The 21,491-nt window shown below is 45.6% G+C and overlaps 1 protein-coding gene across 1 annotated transcript in view; it reads left to right on the top strand.

The window, feature by feature from the left end:
* The window catches only part of LOC126532133 (protein turtle-like), a 124,546-nt gene that overhangs the window by 83,800 nt on the left and 19,255 nt on the right, over positions 1-21,491 (top strand). The window contains exons 3-6 of the mRNA XM_050179817.3: positions 7,307-7,417; positions 8,766-8,972; positions 13,818-14,120; positions 18,419-18,709. Coding sequence (XP_050035774.1) covers positions 7,307-7,417; positions 8,766-8,972; positions 13,818-14,120; positions 18,419-18,709 — 912 coding nt within the window. The remainder of the gene's footprint in view (positions 1-7,306; positions 7,418-8,765; positions 8,973-13,817; positions 14,121-18,418; positions 18,710-21,491) is intronic.

Raw genomic sequence — 21,491 nt, 5'->3', positions numbered from 1 at the left:
GCGCGCACCTGAGGACGCGTCGCTCCTGATGACCAAATGCATATATCGTCTGCATAGATCGACACATGGACGGATTCCGGAAGGGTATGAACCAGGTCGATGAGCACCAGGTTAAATAGAGTGGGGCTCAAGACTCCGCCTTGTGGTACGCCTCGGTAGGTGTTGCGTTGTGATGACGCACCGTCCTCTGTTTGCACAAAGAATGACCTGTCCTTCAAGAAGCTGGATATCCACTGAAATACAAGGCCGCCGAGGCCGACATCACCCAAGGCGTCCAGGATGGCTTGATGGGTTACGTTGTCATATGCGCCTTTAACATCCAGGAACATCGCCGCTGACAGTCTCCTGAGGCTTTTTTTGTGCTGAACAGACGAGACAAGATCTATGACGTTGTCTATAGAAGAGCGTCCGCGTCGAAAGCCTGCCATAGCGTCAGGATATAACTTGTAATGTTCTAGATACCACTCTAGACGCGTCAGCACCATCCTCTCCATCACCTTTCCTAGACAACTGGCCAGAGCAATGGGACGATAAGACGCCACGTCTAGGGGTGATTTACCTGGCTTGAGCAAAGGCACAAGGCGGCTAGACTTCCATGCAGCTGGAACTTCTCCTTCACGCCATGAATTATTGTACACGTCCAGAAGTGCATGCCGGGCTGTGTGACCGAGGTTTCTAAGAGCTGCGTATGTCACCCCGTCAGGCCCAGGCGATGAGGAACGTCTGCACGCTGCCAACGCCGCCTGCAACTCCTCGATGGAAAACAAATTGTCCATACGAGAATCTCGCGAGATTGGAACATCACGGGGATCACGTGTAGCGAACGATGGCGAAAGAAGAGAAAAGCAAGATACTAAATAGGCCCAATATCTGACATTGCAGCGTTGGTATCAAAACAATCTTAGAAACTTTTTAGCAAATACCAGTCGCATAAAGTGATTGGGAGGCGTCAGGCGCAAAAATAGTGCTCCAGGTATCTGTGAGAATTAAGAAAGTATACTTAATCCAGGACAACATTCATTTGGGCTAGAAGGTGCATACTTGAATTAGGAAGGAACAGCGCCAACTAAAACGATCACGGGAGGGAGAACGACACAGGACAAGCGCCAACTTCATCTATCTCTATTCACCGAAAAATCAGCAAATATAAGAAAAATCACAGACATGCGCACAATAACCATAATGCATCATCTGCTAAACCTTTCTAGACAGGACATCTCAATCCGTCACTCGGTAGGCCGTGATAAAGTACTTACGATAGAAAAACACTGCATTAAGATTAGTTTCCGTTCCCGACAAAAGTGCTGAACGACTTAAGGTTGATAGCAAATTAACTCTTGAAAGGTACATTAATACCCTACAGGCAACGCTCTGCTGGAGTATTAATAAAGTTACGAATACTGCACTCCGCAGTGCAGAGACAAGTGCGATGGAGCGTTCATCAGCAAATAGTTTATCGAGATTGTACGGAGTTATACGGCCAGGACTTTACTCGGCTAAAACAAAAATCTTAATCCAGTAGCCAGGAGTTACGCAAGCAAGAGGAGGAGGACGATCTCCAATTATGTTGAGTACCATCTGGAAGCATTCTTTGAGAATTGGTCGCCGAGGGAGCGGTGCGAATGCTACTGCGCTCTTCGACGTAAACACCAACACGCACTTTCTTCATAACACACGCCGGTTTTGTCAGACACAGCGTGGTTGAAAAGCTATTCGGTGCTTCTCTTCGCGAAGCAGCTGTCGCATCGGCGAGTTTGGAATTGCGGCGTTGCGTCATCGGCAGCTTTCTAGAAATTCCGCGCGCAGAACAAATATTCGAATTGAATTGCTTGCGTGGAACCTAGCGCTGGCTTAACATTGCCGGGACGTCTGCTCCGAGGCTTTGGCGTCTTCGTTGATCAATGAAAAAAAAAACAATATGCAGAATATTTGCTTTCGTTCCGAAAACTCATCAGCCCACTTCTTCAAGCTTTGCGCAATGGCAGTCAGCTTTTAGCTTGCGCAACGAAACCCAGCAGTAAGGTCTATGTCATCACATATGAGACAAGGACAAGCATATTTAGTTGTTTTAGCACTGCCACCGCTAATTGGTTAAGAATAAAACGCAATTACAAATATATGCATGCTCAGGCCGGCCAGCTAAGTTTTATTAGATAGTTCAACGCTCCTTCATGAGTAGCTTACGAATGCAGCGTTAACTTCATAAATTAAGAACTGGTAGTGGTGTATGTATTGCGTTTTCCGTTTTGTAACCACTGTCATTGAGCTTCAGGTTTCATCCATAGCAATTTTATACAAATAATTGCAAATGCAAATTCTTTTCGGGCGGCCCCGACAGTGACGCGCTTTTTGTACCCACAGACATTTATTTAACTTCTGTTACCGCTGTGTTCATTCCAAACGTCTTCTTTAGATACATGCAAGAACGTCACGTGCTCTTCTGGAAGAGAGACTACAGATGGGTTGTTGTGATCTACTCCTTTCATTCTTGGTGTGCGATAGCTTTCTATAAATACGCATTTCGCGTCCAAGCAGCAAAGTACTTGAGGCATATACACCGCTTAAAATTATGGAGTTTTACTTGCCAAAACCACTTTCTGATTATGAGGCACGCCGTAGTGGAGGACTCCGGAAATTTAGACCACCTGGGGTTCTTTAACGTGCGCCTAAATCTAAGCACACGGGTGTTTTCGCATTTCGCCCCCATCGAAATGCGGCCGCCGTGGCCGGGATTCGATCCCGCGACCTCGTGCTCAGCAGCCCAACACCATAGCCACTGAGAAACCACGGCGGGTTATACACCGCTTGGGCTGCAATGTTACGTTTGACGTATCAGTCAACGTCTTATATTATTATAATAATATCAGAATATATTTATAATAATAATATATTAGTGAACGTCTGATAGCTTGCACCATCACTTTAACAAGAAAATAAAGAGGTTCTTAGTTGATGCGCATGCCTGTGATATTGCTATACACAAAAAATATGTCATCGTCCTTATGCGCTCGGCCATAATTGCTTGTGGGTATAAAATGCATCTTTGGCACGTACACCCGATAAGCTTTTCTAAAGCACTCAAACTAGTATTTTCTTTTGACTCTGAAGAAGTAATTGCCAACTGCCCCTTCATCCGTCTTCACTTTTCATGACGTTATCTCCGCCATCATTCCAAGTAGTGCGTTTTATCTGGTCAAGAAACTCCCGCGTAACGCTACGGGAGAGCCTCGTATAACGCTAACAGTGGACGCACCACGGCGCTAGCGCAAGTACATGGTGGACTGCAGCAGCCGCCGAACGGACGTCACAGGAGTACTGCGGGCGCGCTCGCTATTGCGCAAGGCTCGACTGCGTGTGTCGGTATGTGAATATTGTCGACACAACGTGCAAATTGTCCTCCTGTCTCTGTACAGTGTTCAGAAACCTACACGCGAGCAATTTCGGAACACCTACAACGCCTTGTTTCATTTCTATGTTCAACTGCTTTACAACAGCGGCCTAATTCATATTTCAGATTGTGCACCTGGACTACTCCACCTTTGATGGTCCCGGTAACAGTCTTCGGCTTTGGGACTCTCGTCTATAAAACAAAAATGTTGCCGTTAAAAACCGACTACAGCACAAGTTCACGTCGCACTTTTGTGTAATTGCGCGTAAAGAAAACCTGCGTTTCAAATTAACAAAGCTAACCAACTGACTAAGATAGGGATAACACATTATCAAAGGTATTACTAATTATTACTAAACTTATTAATAAGATATTTAGTGTCAAATTAAAAATTTCTACTTATCGACTAATTACTTGACTAATTATCACTCTAATAACTAACTAACTTACCAAGTTATCTAAGAACAACATTAACTAACAATAGTCAACAATAAGTTGCGTGGCAAACTACATTAACAAAACCAACTCAGCCAATAAATAATTACATAATAATTAACTAATCCACCAACTAAACTTACTAGATAATAATTAACTAACCAAGCTACCAAAGCTACACAACTGATTAACTAAGTTATTTAACTGAAATAAGAACATTATTCACTGATAACCTAACTATATTAACTACGCCGAAATATTAACTACGCACATAAATGAAATTGCGAACTAATGAACTTAACTAATACACTGAACTAGCTAGCCAAACATAACTGACTTATCCAACTAGCTAACCAGAAAAAGTGCAAATACAGACAGCCAAACGAAACAGTTTAGGCAAAGAACGCTACTAGCTGGGAGGGGGGTGGCGTCAATCACAAAACGGTGCCATGTATAACTTAGACACAAACGCATCGCACATCAAATTATTTTCTCAAAAGATTCCCGTTGCATGTTCGCTCTACAAACTAGCTCAAATAAATGTGGGAGGGGCACCTTTCCTCGTGAAAGACTTACATAATCGCGCAGCCCGGCCATCAGACGCAGCAGACTGTTCACCTACTTACGCCAACGCCTCTGGTACCATATTCTGTCCCTATATGAAACTTTCGGCGAACTTTCATCCCCACATGAAAAGTATTGAAGGACCCTGGTAATACCTGAGTCATGGATACTCAAATTAGAGATGGCGGGCGACAGATCGAAACAATCTGTGGTATAAAAGTTGAACGAACAGGGGCAAAACGCATGCCTCAGACAGGCTGGCCAACGTGTCGGTTACTGGGCAAGATAGGTCCTCCTAGCAAAACATAGGCCAGGTTGTCTCCACCTACCAAAATGGCGGTCAGCCTGTCTGAGGCATTTTAGCCCTGTTCGTCCAGCTTTTATACCGCAGTCGTGGAAAGCCTTTTACGCCTCACAGCACTTTCGCACAATTTTCGCGTAGCGACAGAATTCGCAACAATAAATGCAAAGTAAAAAAAATTGTGGCCATTGACTGAGCCTATCCTCTGGCTCACGGAATGGAGAAATAACGCTTTCACTGTAGGCTCATATTTATACTAGATCTCAGTTTAAATCACTGCTCACTCTAGCACCATGGCATGAGCACGAGAAGCTCGTTCTTTTTATCTTTAGTAATCTTGCTCAACAATACTTTAACAAAGAAAGCAAGAAGGTATGCACGGCCAGGACTTTACGTTTAGGGGCGATTTTTCGAAACGCCATGAAAGCTGGAATTCAGGCACACCATCGCAAAGCTCCCCTCTAACACCCGTGGGCGAAAGCATTTATCATCGGTATGTTCCCACAGAGACAATCTCTCCCGTGGGCTAAAAATGACGCCGGACTTTCCGCGCGGCGTGGGACACTCGGCTTCTCCTGCGTGTCGGTGTAATGTCGGATGATTAATGTCTTCTTCAGGCGTGCGGCGACAGGTGTCAGCCCAGGCGCGTACGCTCCAGCTATGCGCGGTGTACACCGTTTTGTAACGCGTTGCAGTGTTTGCCGACACAAAATAAGAGGTACTCTTCAAACAAGCGGCACGTCACTGTCGTCGGAGAGGCGGTGCAGTTGAGAGTTGGGGTGATGTTATTCTAAGTTCAGCGACGCATAATGTGTCAAAAGTTGGCGCTGCCGCATGGCCGTGTTCTTCCGGTCCTAGAACAGGCGCTTCGCTATTTCACCTCTTCGCGCGCCGAAAGTTCAGCTACAGAGCAGTCTCGGCTGTACTTCGGTGACGCTTGAAACGTTTAAAAAAGCAGTCACATCCTTTTTTTTTTTTTTTGACGCGGTCATTATTTTCACGGTGGCGCCGCCTATGCCACCGAGTGACGTTACAGTTTTTATCTAATGGGCTACTGCCCATCTTTTGAAAATGAAAGACATGACCTCTGCACAGCTCTCAATCAGTTGGATAGAAAACCGTTCACCTTGAACAAGACCTTGGGACCATGGCCTCGCATATCGCAGCTACAAAAGGCCACAAAAGCGCTGCTGCGATATTTGAAAGCTACCGGATTGAGTCAGCGTCTGGGATCCGGACTGAGTGACCAAACGATATCCCCAGTGGACATTCTCTCCTTGTTTTAATCTTTGCGTCCCCTTTTCCCTTTCCCCATTGTGGGGTAGCCAACCGGCCTCAGTCCTGGTTAACCTCCCTACCTTTCATTCATCATTTGCTCTCTCTCTGTCTTTCTCGAATTCTCGCCACGTCTGTTCTTTACTTTTATTTTTTCTTCAAGGACTGCAAACATAAATATTTGATTTTCGTCTAGTTTTACGCGCCCTTTTTAGGCGCTGTGTAATTAATGCGCTTGGTTCTGTTTTATTAATCAACAACTATTCGACGTTAGCCAGCCGTAGAAACGACATCTCGCCTCACACATAGCTATTCTAATCATTTCAAACAGGCATCAGCATTCGTCTTTTACTTTTACAAGGAGTTTTGCCAGGTGAAAATTTGTTTCAAAAGGTATTCTAACTGGAAAATTTTTTTTACTCGCAACTATTGTGCTTCACTATCCTGCTACGGGCGGATAAAACAATTAGGAACAGCGACGCCATTTTGCAATAATAATGCTATAATTGCTGAGCGTCAAGGCAACTTTTTAAATTTGTCGCCAAAATGTCAACAGGCACAAGGAAGACATTTCCGTGTCAGCGCATGAGCATATTATCTTCACTGTGTCATGTACCATAGCAGCTAGACAAAAAAAAGAAAAAAACAACAACGCTGTATTGCGTTTATTGCAGAATACAGTTGTATGCTTTGGTGCAATCCTCTATTCTTATTTGAACCGTTAACAGACACTTGCTAAACAGTCGTCCAGAATATCCACGCCAGATTGAAAGGGTATCTGTCTTAAATCAAAACTTGCAACTCATTCAAATAAGAGTTTTCTTCATTTGGTGCACAACACTAGTCTACAATACATGTCAGTAACTGGCGGATATGCTTGTCCGACAGCTGAAAAACATAAAAAAGCAACTCTTCTACCGCTGTTTATGTCGTCGGGCACTGGCATTAGCATTTGCATTGAGACATTGTCGACAGCCTGTTGCAGCGTACGCCCAACTGCTATAACTCTGGAAAAGCACCACACTACGTGGCATTACCTAAGGAACTATCACATACACCCTTCCCCTCTCACATTGAAAGCTGTCGAATCAATGAGGCGTAAAGACACGCCTCGTGGGCGCCTCATCGCTCACTTTTCTCAACGTGACCTAGCATGCACGAATACACCCAGAAGCTCATTACCTTAATTTTCGCAGACGCACACATTCTCGCCGCAATAGCAGACCCTCCCCCCCCCCCTCCCTCCCCGATTATAACTAAAAAATTTCTCCCCTTCCATTTCCCTTTTTCTTTCTTTTTTTCGTGTTGGTGTTGTTCTATATTAGCACTCGCCTTTGACACAGTGCCCCCAGGTGATCCGGTTGTAATGGACGAAGACGGACGCAAGCTGGAAGGTCTCGTGGGGCGCTTCAGTGAAGGACAGAACCTCAGGCTCCTGTGTGAAGTGGAGGGAGGTAAGTGAAAACGATCATCGAAAAAAAAAAACCTAATCTTCTGTTTCAGTTGTCAATGTCGCTGACGTTTTTCTTTCTCTCTTTTTTCTTCTTCATTTTCTTGACAGCTTTCAAAGGCTTTCAGTTCTCCTCTTACGGCACCTTTTCGACTTCCTTATCGACCAGGAAAAATTTGTTCCCTTATATTAACATTCAAAACAATCCTTGCATTCGTTCTCCAGAGGCACACACTCCTTCAAAGAATGGCATACATTGTGCTTGGACGAAGCCATCAATCTTGCCACCGTCTTTTCTATATTAATCTTCCAATTTTTTTTCTAACAATCATGCCAAGTTTCTAGTCCGATCTCTCTCTCTCTTTCTCGTGTAGACAACTTTCCGAGGTCAACTCGTTCGTCATTGTCCAGTGCTTATTTCAAAGGCCACTCGAAGACCTTAACGTCTTACATTTTATTTTTCTCTCATTCATGTTGCTGAAGTTGTAGATAAATACATGAGGAGTAAACACTTCACCATCGCACTGCAGAGCGAGCATTCGTGTTCACCATAAATGTATCATCATATCTTCGCTATAAGATGCATTATTATAAATGTAAGCAGTGGCAGTGGCCGTTTTGCACTTGTACCCGCATCTGACCAAAGCAACACAGGAGTCTAATGCCTCGCTTGAGAGGCATAGGCAGTAGACAGTGTACTCTTAACCACAGCTTCAGAACTAAGAGGAAATAGAAATAATTGTTACTGCGAGGCCACTTACGCTCCGAGGTCCTTGTTTTGTCAGCCGTACAACTTCGACGCAAAATATATAGAGTATGTCTACGTTTTTTTTACTCTACACACGAAGCAATGTAAATTCGAGAAGAGTTACGGCGCGTGATCAAAAAGCAGACAAATTTATTTTTCCTTTTATGACGCACGCACGCACGCATACAGGCAGACAGACAAAAATGTCTAGGTTTACATCTATGTTCACAGACAGACAGACAGACAGACAGACAGACAGACAGACAGACAGACAGACAGACAGACACAGACAGACACAGACAGACAGACAGACAGACAGACAGACAGACAGACAGACAGACAGACAGACAGACAGACAGACAGACAGACAGACAGACAGACAGACAGACAGACAGACAGACAGACAGACATACATACATACATACAGACAGACAGACAGACAGACAGACAGACAGACAGACAGACAGACAGACAGACAGACAGACAGACAGATAGATAGATAGATAGATAGATAGATAGATAGATAGATCTCACATTTGCAGAAACCAAAGCGCATTTTGTAGTGTATTCACAATAACGAAATTTGTCACTGTGCATATCTCAGGTAAGCCTCGTCCCGTTGTCACCTGGTGGCGCGATAAGCGGCTGGTCGACTCGAACTTCAGCTTCGTGGGGGACGGCAGCGTGGCTCGCAACTGGCTAGAGGTCGGCGAGCTGAAGCGCTCGGACTTCCTCAGCGTGCTTACCTGCCAGGCAGCCAACAACAACGTCACTGTGGCAGTGTCACGGTCCATAACCTTGGACATGAACTGTAAGTCGCGTACATTGTGCTGCTCACCTCTTCAGTAGCTGAACTACTTTACAATATCCTAATTCTTATTCGCCTGTGTTAATGCGATAAAACTAGGTACAGTGACAGGTTCACAAAGGGAGGCATCCGGCGCATGTTGACAGTGCAGACTAAACACAACAAAAAGGAAGGCAGGTTATACGGACGCTAAGCATAAACTGTTGCCTTATATGCGCAGGTGTGTTCGACGACCAAACAAGGTGCAAATGATATCAACAGCCTATAAAGGAAAATAAACTGAAGAATGACAGAAAAAAATCCACAAGTCCTTAAATAAATAAAAGGCAACATCCGTGATTCTTCCGTTGAGGAGATACGGATGATTGCAAAAGAAATGATCTATAATAGGAAACTATCACGGAATAGAGGTAAACATAGCCCAGGCTCTTACCCACACCGATATCCGTATGACATGTCGAAATCCGAAAACTAAGGACTAATAATAATAAAAGGTAGTAAATATACTTGCAAACTCGAAATTGACAAGCGTGTGTGGCCAACTGCACGAAGCTAAAGAAATAAATGTTTTTTTACTATAGTTAAAGTTGTTAGAATGTTCTTTAATATGTACTTATGCAGGCCACTCTACTAGCCGAACATCCGGCGATTTTAACGATAATCTCTACCCCCAAATCTCATAGCACTATACCAAAACAAAGGGCGCAATGAGGTGCAGCTCTATCTGATAAACCAGGAAAGTGCGCGTTATAGAATGTTTCCTGCGCAGCGTAAGTATTCATTAGCTTTAACTTCATTTGAGTGCGGGGTCTCGTATATCAGGTATTAAAAATCACCTAATTGCACTTACTTTCACTCATGCGCTCTCCCTGTGGAGTGCGCTAAATATGCATGTCTAGCTGTAGGCACGGCGGACTCAGATACATATATCGCGATCGTTAACTTTCTCGATCGTATCACTTTGCGAGGGCTTGCGTTCCATTCTGCGTGCTCAACAAGCACACGTTGTCCCGCTGAATTGTAGCGACCCCGTATCTATATAGAACGGTGTATGCTGCTAAGTACCGTGTTTTCCCGACGGGCAGCTCGCCGTTTCACCACGTTCCTCTCTGTCCGAATCTTCCGGAAAAGCGATGCTACCGGATCGAACAGAGCCCGGCGGCATAAATGCGGCGAGCCGCTTCGTCATAATGCGAATTGCTGCGCGCACAAACCACCAGTTTTTCAATTAACGACCAAGTGCGCGCAGCGACCGCCGGTGTACAGCTCTCCTCTCTCATTGTTTCGTGATAATGCGCAGTAGCTGTACAGCGCGAGCAATTTATTCGTTATCACTAACCCTCTTCTCGTCTAGCGCCATTCCCTTCGACCCTGCTTAGCTCTCCCTTTGGGAGAAGCGGGCAACGCAGCTAAGCATGCTCGTTTTTTTTTTTTTTTTTTTTTTTTTTGCCAGAATTTGAATGTTGCGGCAATCGAGACGCAGCGCGGAGGTGAAGAAGAAAGAGGAGGAGGCCTTATTGCTGCGTGGATTCTCTCTTCCTCTCCTCCTTTTCGTGGCCTCCTTTCGCTGCTCTTAACCCCTGTGCCAGCGGGGCCGAGGCCGCACAGTACGAACGAACCGCGTTCGCTGAGTGGGAATTCAGCGTAATGATGTACATTTTCGAGAAATGCTCTGGGACTGGAAATGAGCTTGCAGCTTGAGCTCTCCCGTCAGTTTGACGTGATGACTGCGTTCGTTTGCTGCACTCATTAAATTAATTGCTGCCTTTAACGATCCAGGCCCACTGTGCTCTTGAGACCCTATATATAGCTTCACCCTTCCCGTTTTGCGTTCATATACGAGTTTGCGCATCTTGGTTCCGAGTGCAGAGCTAAGCAAAGTTTCTTTTTGTTTCTTTTGTTTTTCTAGCGACAAGTTTGCTTTAGTTAGGTCAGGTAACTCGCGTCTCACTGGGATGTTCTCAAATGACTCGCTTACACGTTCTTTTTTACGAAGGCTACTTCAAAGCATTTTAGGGTGTCACTTTGCTTTTGATGCTACAGTTCCGCCGAATCACATAAAGGATGAGACTCTTATCAATTTGCTGTTTACGAAAACTGATGATTATTAAGACCGCAGTGTAAGGAAAACGACCTCTTTGCGCACAGCGAAATCAGGATTGCAAATAATTTCTAAGATTAGCGTGGGAAACTTGATGAGATCCGCGGAAGCTTTTAGCTTTGTCCCCAGTTGTCTAGACAGGTATCTTCACTGCTTGAAACCTTGGAGGCTCGGGCATTAGCCGACATTGTTGTTCTATGTCTTTCTTGATTTTTTTTCTCTTTCCAAAAATAAATGCAGGCAAACTTTCTTTTGTGGAACCACTATCAGTTAATGCTTTCGGTTCCTGCTGGATGCTATAAAAGTTATGCATGGGTTGCAGAAAATGGACAGAATTCATGTGTGGATACTGCATCCACTCTTGGGCTTCATCCACTAAAGAAATTTTCTTGACAACCCGGAGAGAAGTTTCGGTATTATTGCTTTACCAAAAGAGCAGGCTCGCTTTAAAAAAATTTAAGCTTCCATTCGATGACGCCGCGATTCATTAATGTCGATTTGTATGTGCCTGCGTTCGCGTGCGCGCACGCGTGTGTCTGCATCAAACTCATCTCCGATAAATCAGATAAGAAGATACCTGCCGCGAAATGTGGTTACGGCGTCTTTATACAAACCTGGAAGCATGCCTGCCGTGTTCGCGTCTATCTCGCCAAGTCGTCCCACTTCAGCCTCACGGGAGAGTGTGGATGAGCTAACTTCTTTACTGTGTTAATATTCGATACTGGCGGCAATTAGTGGTACTTGTGCTAGCAGCAAAGGTAGTTTAAGTGAGGCCTTAACTGGGCTTGAGAAATTTGATTGCAAAGGAGTAAAGATAACACTGTGAGTAATTCTTGCACATGGATAATTCCGAAGATGCATACTGAAGGCATTCGCAGTTTCATCAAGCACCTATGCGCAAGACGGTATAGATATTTCGACATCAATATATCCGGCACCCACCATTTTTGCTACCTGACACACAGCCTTGTCTAATGTCGGTATCCAGTCACGCAGATGATGAGGTACATTTCACAGCTATACATTTTATTTCACATTAAACTCGCCTTCGCCGTTCGTTCCCAGGCCACCGCGGCACCAGTATCACCAGTGTCGGAACGCGACGGATGATGGAAAAGCGGAAAATTAAATAGAATGTTAGAAAACAGAGCCCCAAGAACGTAATATAGTAAATAGTCATGCTCAAATAAATCCATGTTCCAGAGGTGTCATGTTAATGTACCGTTTGAGGGGTTGCCCTCTTACGTAGTACACGTTCACGATCGGCGTCTCCTTCTCTAGAGTCTTCTCTGGCGGTTCCGGCTCGGCAACGAACAATCCTTTAAGCTTCCCATTAGCGTGACGTTTTTGAGGTTTTTTGAGATCTGAGCTTTTCAGTAGCCCATTCCGCTCATCTGCTGCGCATGAACTAAATACATGCGTGCGGAACGCTTTGCAATGAGCGGGACAGTGGAACAAAATATGGCACTCGACACAGCTGGATTGGAAATATTGAGGCGCTTGTCGGATCGGAAGTCGCTCCGGCTCAGTCACGGTTCGACTCCTGGGTTGTTCTGCCCTGCGCCGAACGCTGCGAAGGACTAAATTGAAAAAGATTATTTCTGACTATCTAATGTCGTCTTCACCTCAAGAGCAAGAACTGCTTCATTTATTAAAATGCTTTTCGATTGCCATTATGCTAAGCCTATAACCGCGCCACAAGCAACATTGTGAATACGCAATGTCATATAGTGAGCGCGAAATACCAGCGTACAAATTTTTGTAAAGCGAGACAGCTCAAGTAAATAAGTATACATTTTTGCACAATGCGTCTCGTGATTTATTACTTCGTTTCGTTACTCAATCACTTAGACTATGTCAATATTTGGCTTTATACTGCACTCAAATACAATGTATAGAAGTTGAGCTGAAAATGCGCACGTTGCCTGCCGCTTCGCTCAGGCTCAGTGTATCAGCTCTGAATTGAGAAGGCTTTTAGGACGCTCAGCTAAAGCACACTACTAGCCGCCATATTTCTCTCCGGTGCCTCTGTTGCTTTTCGAACGAAAGCAATACTTCCAACATATGGGCTTTCGAAATTGCTGTCTTTCGGTAACACTTGCCATTCAGTGCCAGTATTCACAAAGCGCTCCTAACTTCGAATCGTTCGTAAGAGAAAATTTCAGCCAATCCTGATGGCGGACATATTATTAGCGAAAGCGGCTGGCCAGTAGCAAAAAAGCACTTAAAGAAGAAAAGCTTTGCAAACTCGGCGCGAAATTCTATCCGGAAGGCAGACTTTCATTATTATTTTTTCGTCTTTAGTATTAGCATTTGTCTTTGTTCCAGGTCTCTCGAAACGACTCGCACACTATAAATTTAATTCCCTTGCTCATACTTTAAGTAACACCATCAACAACATCAGCAGCTGCAGCAACAGTTCTGGTACTTTGACGCCGAAAGAGAGGTGGGGAGGGCAGAGAGAACAGTGGAAAGAAGTGGTAAGTGACAAGCAGGGAACCTAAACACGCTGAGCTCGGTTAGCTACTTTGCGCTGAGGATGGGGAAAAAAAGACTGAAAGATAAGCAGAAGGAGCAAAAGGAAAGTTCGCCGCACGCACACACACGGACGCATTCATCGTTCAGTTCATAACAAGCATTCTTATCGATTGGTGCATCTGAAGAATCGCAGCAGCACTTATTTGGTGTTGTACATTGGTACATTTGCTGTTGTGCAACTGTAAACGTTGCTCGTCGATCACGTGCAGTGATCCCGCTGGACGTGGCCATCCAGCCCCCGCGCCATCCGTTGTCGGCGGGCCACCCGGTGGAGCTGGTGTGCTCGTCAAGCGGCTCGCGTCCTCCCGCGTTGCTTACCTGGTGGAAGGGGGACGAGCAGTTGCTGTCGGCTAAGGAACACCAGGGTGACAACAACCACGAGGGCACCAGCTCGAGCGTACTCCTCTTCACACCACGAAAAGCAGACAACGGAGCGGTGCTGTCGTGCAGGGCCGAGAACCAGTTCATACAAGGCAGTGCCATTGAGGAAGGATGGAAGCTCGACGTCTTCTGTGAGTATATATCTACTGGACAAAAAGAGAGATAACATAAAAAAGTGTCGGTCCTTTACCGTTTGGCACAAAAGTTCAAGCGACCTATTATGGTCGGTTGGCATTCACACATCTTAGCGCCTGCTTCTCGCTACGGCCTCGAAACATAATCCGTAAATGTGGGCATTGCACCTTCGTGGTGCCTCCATTTTCCCGCTGAAAGAAATACGCTGCTTGACAATTTGCCTTGCAGAGGCTTACGCCAAGTTCGCCTCCAGTCAATGTGCTGCTCCAAAGAATCGGCCTAAAATGGTTAGAAAACGACTCGTCCGTTTGCCGCCAAAATTTTCTCGAGACAGAATAATAACGGATAGTTCGTAAGCCGCTGCAATGTCCACTTCTGAAAGGCTCATATGGAACAATCAGATGCTTAAATCGTTATGAAAGCATGCCTGTCGAAATATAACTGCAACACAACCACCACCCTCGCCAACCACAACAATGTCCGCGAAAATCCATCCTTGCCAGCAATATGTGAAATGTATGAGTGTGGGCATTTAATCAAGCTATGCTCATGACACAATGTTTAGTAAGAACTTGGAAGTCTCTATTAACTTGGAGTTTATCAATTCTTATCGTAAGCCGTCAGCGCTAACCAGAGGGAGCGTAGTCCGTGAATTGCCGATAATGTTTATGTATTTTTTTTTTTAATTTACAGTTAATTATTAATAATGTGGATGTCCAGATTGCAGTTAAAGCTAACAACTGCTCTTGCGTTGCCCCGTGAGCGCAAAGTTTTCCCAAATAATGCTAATTTGGCCCAATCACTTGGCTGGTAGCTATACTTTAATTCGTGCAGTTGCATGCTGACCACGTGTTCTGCACTGTCATGACAGTATCAAAACATTGTTGAAAGAGTGCGTTTTCTAACGTGCAGTGTCGACATCCATCTTCGTAGCAAAGAAGCTTAGGCATAAAATGTGAGTCTAGTAAACTGAAGAAAACAAAGGTAGACAGGGAAATGGGCACTTAAAGAGATGAACAGTGCTCAGACAAGGTATGTTTCTGAACTGGTATTAGGACGAAGGAATTACTCTTTAGAAGAGTTCGAAGTTTGTCACTAGGTATAGACCAGTTGGCGAAGCATTCGAAAACGATGAAGCTCAATGCACGCGACAAAAGGAAGACAACACATACGAGACTTGCTTTCATCGGTCCGCGATGATGACAAGTCGCTTTGTGGAAACGTTGGCTGCAGAGACGTCCTTTGTTAGTCTGCTGTTTATCAACTACGTAGTGTCTCTAATTTGTCATATTGTTCCTGCTTCCGTATTTTATCTACACTATACCTTGAAATTTTAACACGAGAACTATCGAGATTGTGTGTGGCCAAATGTGTTTTGTGAACAATTCGATTTTACTTGCTCTCGTCTCTGAAAATTTCCGCGAAAGATCATTCGGGCAGTAATCCACCCTGCTTATGTCGTATTCCCTTATTTGCTGGCTTGCCTAAGGCGCACACAGAGTAAATTAGGTCTCCTTGCATGGTGTCCTTACGGCGATGAAACTCAGAGTTAAGTCAAAACGAGAAGAGGAAAACGCAACTACGAAGCCTTGTCGGCTTAGCACGAGGTCTGTGGAATCTACACTTGTTGAACAGGTCAAAGTGCCGAATCTACGGCGCACTTTGATTTAGGCCAGCGTTAAGGCGTCTTCAGCTGTATAAATTAAGGCAAAGCTAATGCTTGCTGTGCTGTTTCCGACGGCCTCGATGTACCTTAAAGTACGAAGCCAGGCATTTACATATAAGGCCCAAGCACGCGCTCACATTAGGCTGCCTTTCGTCAGGTTCCATTTTCGCAAACTCTCCTGTATACGTTTTACTGAGTGTTGCTTCACCTCATGGCCGCCCCTCTCGGTTGAGTGTAAGTCATTAACATTTCCTCGAGGATGGAGGTATTTCTCCGGTGATCGAAGAATTCCGCCGATACTGATCCGTTTACAAACGAAGATAAGGAGTCGCGTTGTTCCTGCGGCGCATTCGTAATTACCTTTCCACCTAAAACGGTGCGATGGTAATGATCGCGGCAGCAATTATCTCCGCGCACTACACTGCTACATCTGTGAGGTAAAGAAGAGACGGGTGAGCTTCAACATTACGTGTTTCGATCGTTGGGGGTTTCGCCTCAGGCGTCTAAAGATTTGATAAATTCCTTCAAGAAGGCGCCACCAACTGTTAATCTTTGTAATCCTCTGCTCTCCCGCTCTCAAGACCGATCACGCTAGTCGACTGCATTAACTTTCCAGACTGATCGCTATTTTATTGTTGCGATATCAATTGTTCGGACGATCCAAACGAATATTCGCCGTCGTCGTCAGCGTCGCCATGACGCTCGACATATATTTAGGTGCATGAATGCTATATACTTATGCATGACTTATATGCAGGTTATACTGCTGCACTCGTGTATCTCTAAAGTTGGTCATACCAGGTCTTACATTCTTGACAAAAGCCTTCCTCAGAATTTTCCTAATTAAAGCCAACAGATGTCAAGAACCATCACATTCACAGCGTATGCCTTTTACGTTAAATCTTCTCAGAGTATTAAAGCTTAAGTGTGCAAAAGAATATCAGTTCTAAAACATGCAAGCGTTTAAACTTGCTAGCGCGGTTCATTACGGGCAGCGTGATGCGTCGGTGCGATATCATTACAAGCTCTACACCACGTGTTGAACCTTGCAAGGGTGCCAGAAATTTTGGTGCACCCGCGTATGCCGCGTCCGCGTTAGTCGGATCCGTGTATCGTTAGAACACCGGCCGAGAAGTTCAAGCACAACACTAAACCTTGCTGTTGCATTTAGTGCTTCAACCTTCGGGTGTAACTGCCAATTGTTGAGTGACTTGCTAATTCACAGGATTATTTTTTATGATTTTGGTATATGGGCTGCGTCCTTTCTACAACATTAAGCTGCACTTTGGTTGAAAGGATAAATTGAATTGAAACAGTTGCTTCCAATTTTGCAGTTTAATACACACAGAGTACAAAGATCGCAATCTAAGGTCGCGTATGAGCACGTTTCCTGTGCTCTCATTCCTTCTTCAGGGCTTTGCTCTGCGAAGGCTACGGGGCAGAGGGACAGGCCCACAACGCCCCGCCTACTGAATGTTACCATGGCGCGCCGTTCAAATTTGATTTTCGATGCTTACGTAGACGTCACTGCCGACTTTGGCGCCTACAATACGCCAGACGTGCCAGACGTAGCCAAATGCGGTGGTCCTCAGCGAGCCGAAGTGCCCTCAGCCAACAGACTCATCGCGGCACCCCGTGGCGGCTGCGGCATCTATATGCTACATAGCAGAGCGCGGCTACATGCAACTGTAGCGCGTTCGTTTGTGCAGGACAGGGCTTGGTGAATGCGCGCTCGCGCTCATATGCTCCAGTCTGGCCGTGCTGCATCGTGCGGATCGGCTTTGTCCTGCACCAGCTCGACTGACGGACAGAAGTCGTATCCAATTTGCGCATTTTGAAGCGCTATCAATAGATCAATACAAAGCGAGGTCTGCGAAGGCGCCTAAATATAGGACTAGCGAGTAGTAAGCGCGCTGGCAAGCGTGCATGTGGTCTGACGCTAAGTTTCGCGTGGTTCGTGGCTAGTTGAGTGTTCAAAACTAGCCGAAATTAGCGCGACCCTATGGCTACGACACCGAGAAGCAGGGTGGCCAAAGTTTAACTCCTACGCGACCGGCCGCGCCCGAGCGTGAGCAGACGATAGTACGCTTCTTCCGGAAGTACGTAATTGTTATCGAAATTCGAAAGTATATTTTCGCTTACTTCAACTTGTTCGGTAATATCCGCCAATAAATATACACAGCAACAGTAGGAAGAAGCAAGCTAATTCAAACATTATTGATTGATATTTGCTATTGGCTAATAGCAGCGGCGTATGGTAATCTGCTCTATTACGAAATAAAGCGTCCAGAAAAGAGTGAGGTGTAGGCTTCTGTTGAATAGCGAGAGTTTGAGAAAAAGGTGACTTCGCGCTACGCTTGCGAACTCCACGCGCTGGGCACGACTGCAAAATTTGGCTGAGATGTTCACAAAGCGTATGCTATCCGTGGACTGTGTTTTTTTCATTAAGCCCGAGTGCTGGTTCACGAGCTCTTTAAGCGAGGTATCGATTGACTTAGTGATTGGCCGATTGACAACATGAATGCAGCGAGTGCGACATTCTACCAACACTGAGAAAGAAAACTGCAACGGCAGTGCACACCTTTCTGATTGCTTATAGATATTTCCGTATATCTTTCTTCTTTGCAGACAAACCTTTGGTATCATTGCGGTTAGGCCAGAACCTTAGGGAAGACGACATCCGCGAAGGCCGTGACGTGTACCTCGACTGTGACGTAGATGCCAATCCACCGGCCAACGAAGTCACATGGCTCTTCGAGGGGCAGGAAGTCACTACAAACACCAGTGCGGGCGTCATCGTGAGCAGCCAGTCGTTGGTGTTGCAGAAGGTGCACCGGTCACGCCGCGGTCGGTACAAGTGCATCGCCATGAACCGTGAAGGCCACGGCACCAGCAACGTCTTCATGCTACGCATAAAATGTGAGTAGGAATAATATTTGCAGCACTAAAGGGACACCAATAGGAAAATTTTAAGTAGAGCTAGAAGGAGAGATTAGTTGTCTAGAAATACACCATCATTTTCTGTGAGCAAATTATCACTTAGCTGCGTATAAAATTGCCGCCGAAGGTCATGCTTCTGCTCCTCAGTTGGAATAACTACTCGCACCGAAACGGATCAGTTGAACTAACCTACACGTGACCTCTTCATACGCCACTATGTGAATCAACCAGTAATGATGTCGCATGAACGGTAGTATAGTCCACAATAGGTAGTGCCAGCCCGATATCTTGAGCTTAAACTGTCATGCACTCTTTCCAATAGTCCTCTTCGCTTGGCGATGTTGTCCGCCGCCGCCGCCGCTGGAGTCCGTCGCAGCTGTCGCCAGGCTGCTACACACTTAGGGGGATTGGCCAAGAATTCGTTGGATTGTCTTGGAGAAGAGAAACTATAAAGAAGTATAATTTTCGGGAACCGCTGTAACTTGAAATTGACTCACACTCATGTGATATCACCACTACTTTCTTCGGCGAAACTGTATATCGCTAGGTTTCCGTGTACTTTTGTTCTCCGTGATATAAAACTATGGTCACCAATGGCTCGTACCCCCGTAAGCATTCATACTCCCGTTCATACAGTGTATTTCGCTGCGCCCGTAAGGCAGAGGTTTCAAGCACTCAGCAAAGTGAAGCGAACAGTGCTTAACTTCTTTTTAATCAAGCATACAACATACCGAACAGCATGTCGAGAAATGTGATCATGAATGGCTCATATATCCCCGTCAGCGAGCAAAAAATGCAATGACTCATAGTCCCATAAGGTTCATGCCTACTCACTTTGCGTGAGTTAGCTGTGTTGACGCTACCCCTAGTGTCGTTGTCGGTGATTTCAATATGGATGTGTCAGTACCGAAAAGGGAGCGGTTTACGCGTTCCGTGTTGCCGACATATCCCTTGCGATGCCAGAGCGATCCGGTCCAACCGACTACCCAGCGGCGTACGTGCATCGATTTGACATTATCAAAGAATATGACTGCAGTTGCGAGTGAAATAATGACCACCAATCGAAACAATAAATGAGTGTGCGTACCTTTCGCCACGATGACCACCCATGAAATCGTTAAAAAAGTTCGTACCTTTTTTCAAAACTATGTGTCACCTCCGTGTTGTGTGCCAAACAGCTTCACTGGTCAACCGCCTTCACAGAGTGGAAAAGCTGATGATTTTTTCTCTGTCTTTCTGGGCGCGAGGTACGTTGTATAGAACAGCGTTTTTTCTCCTTCTAATTCTACAGCACCACTGCTTACAGTCATAAAACAAGTATGATCTAACTTTTCTTCATTGGGAACCTTAGTGCGAGCAGCTTTCTTTGCAATTATTTACTGCGTAGGTGAGTGAGCGCGAGCAATGGAGACAGAGCCCTCGAGGGACGAGAACGTTGTAAGAAACGTGTATGCTTTCAGCCCCCATTGAAGCAAGGGCTAAACCTCGAAACCAGCGAGCGAGTTCTGGACAGTGTTTTAGCAGTAGCCATAAAGGTCCACAAATGGAAGGACAACCGCCTCTGCCTACTGATTAAACAAAGCCTTTTTCAGCCTTGAAAAACGAAGCTATTGAGGTTGATTCGGTTTTGTCACCCCTGCTAACTGCCTGCCTTCTATCCATTCTTAACGCATAGGCCAGAGTGCACCAACGTTGTAGTGGCTTGACAGTAAACCGGTTATAACCCTGCCTGCTTTTCTGTCTGTGACACAGAAGTCAACATGCTTTTATTTTTACGGTTTAGTTGGTATTCCCATCCTCCTGCACTGCTCTATTTTTCTCGTTGCTGACAGTCTCTTCCCGAGCCCTACAAGTAATTGTCTCATGTTCTTTGCCACTCACGACACCAGGAAGTTGAAATAAGCAGTACTGTTAGCAATAACGGTATTATGATTGCAAACTTAACTAGCGCACTTTCTTGAAAACAACGGCCGAGCTTTAATTTAAAGAAAAACGAAAGAATAATTGTCAAAATTGCATTTTTATTGCGAGAGAAGTTACATGGACAGCCCAGGCGAATTTCTGCTGTCACCTTCCAAGGGCGATTACACCGTCACCTCGCGCCCTATGCTGAATGTGCGAGCGAAAGAGTGCGAAGGGAGCCGACGATCGGCGGCTCAACGTCGCCTGCGCGAAAGCAAGGAAAGGGAGGAGGGCGGGCAGAAAGTGTGCCTTCTCCGTCGAGCGCGAGGCACCCAATGTAGCGAGGCGCCGGTGGGAAGGAAGGTAGGGGGCGGTGTTCTATTCCGGCAGCAACTGTGTACTCCTAGAGAGGTTTAGAATTGGGGACCCAAGGTTCTGGTTCCCCAAGCCGCGTTGCGTAGGGTTGCGTAGGGCGTAGGGTTTTGAGGAGAAACAGAGTTTGAGAATTGGGTTAAACGCAGACAGCGTTGGGTCAAGCGCCCAGGACGCCGCAAGGGGGGAAAATAAAAAGGGGCTTCAAAGCACAAAAGAAGAAATGTTTTGCTTACAAGTGAAAACAAACAGAATGCACATTTGAGCAAGAAAGGGGCAAACAATAAGATGTAATAAACGTAATTACTGTGTTAGTACTACAAGCTGAGCATGCTGTTTTAAGACCCGAGACGGCTTGGGGACCCACGCTAGATATTGATTTTGGGGTCTTGGGACTACGCGAACGCAATAACCCGAGACTGGCTTGGATTCTGCGCATGCGTCCCCAAGCCGCTTGGTTGGGGCCCCAATTCCAACGCTCTCTACT

This window comes from Dermacentor andersoni, chromosome 5 (genome assembly GCF_023375885.2).
Source record: "Dermacentor andersoni chromosome 5, qqDerAnde1_hic_scaffold, whole genome shotgun sequence".
In the NCBI taxonomy this organism is placed as follows: domain Eukaryota; kingdom Metazoa; phylum Arthropoda; class Arachnida; order Ixodida; family Ixodidae; genus Dermacentor; species Dermacentor andersoni.
The sequence above is the reverse complement of the archived record's forward strand: the minus strand, read 5'-3'. Positions and strand labels throughout refer to the sequence as shown.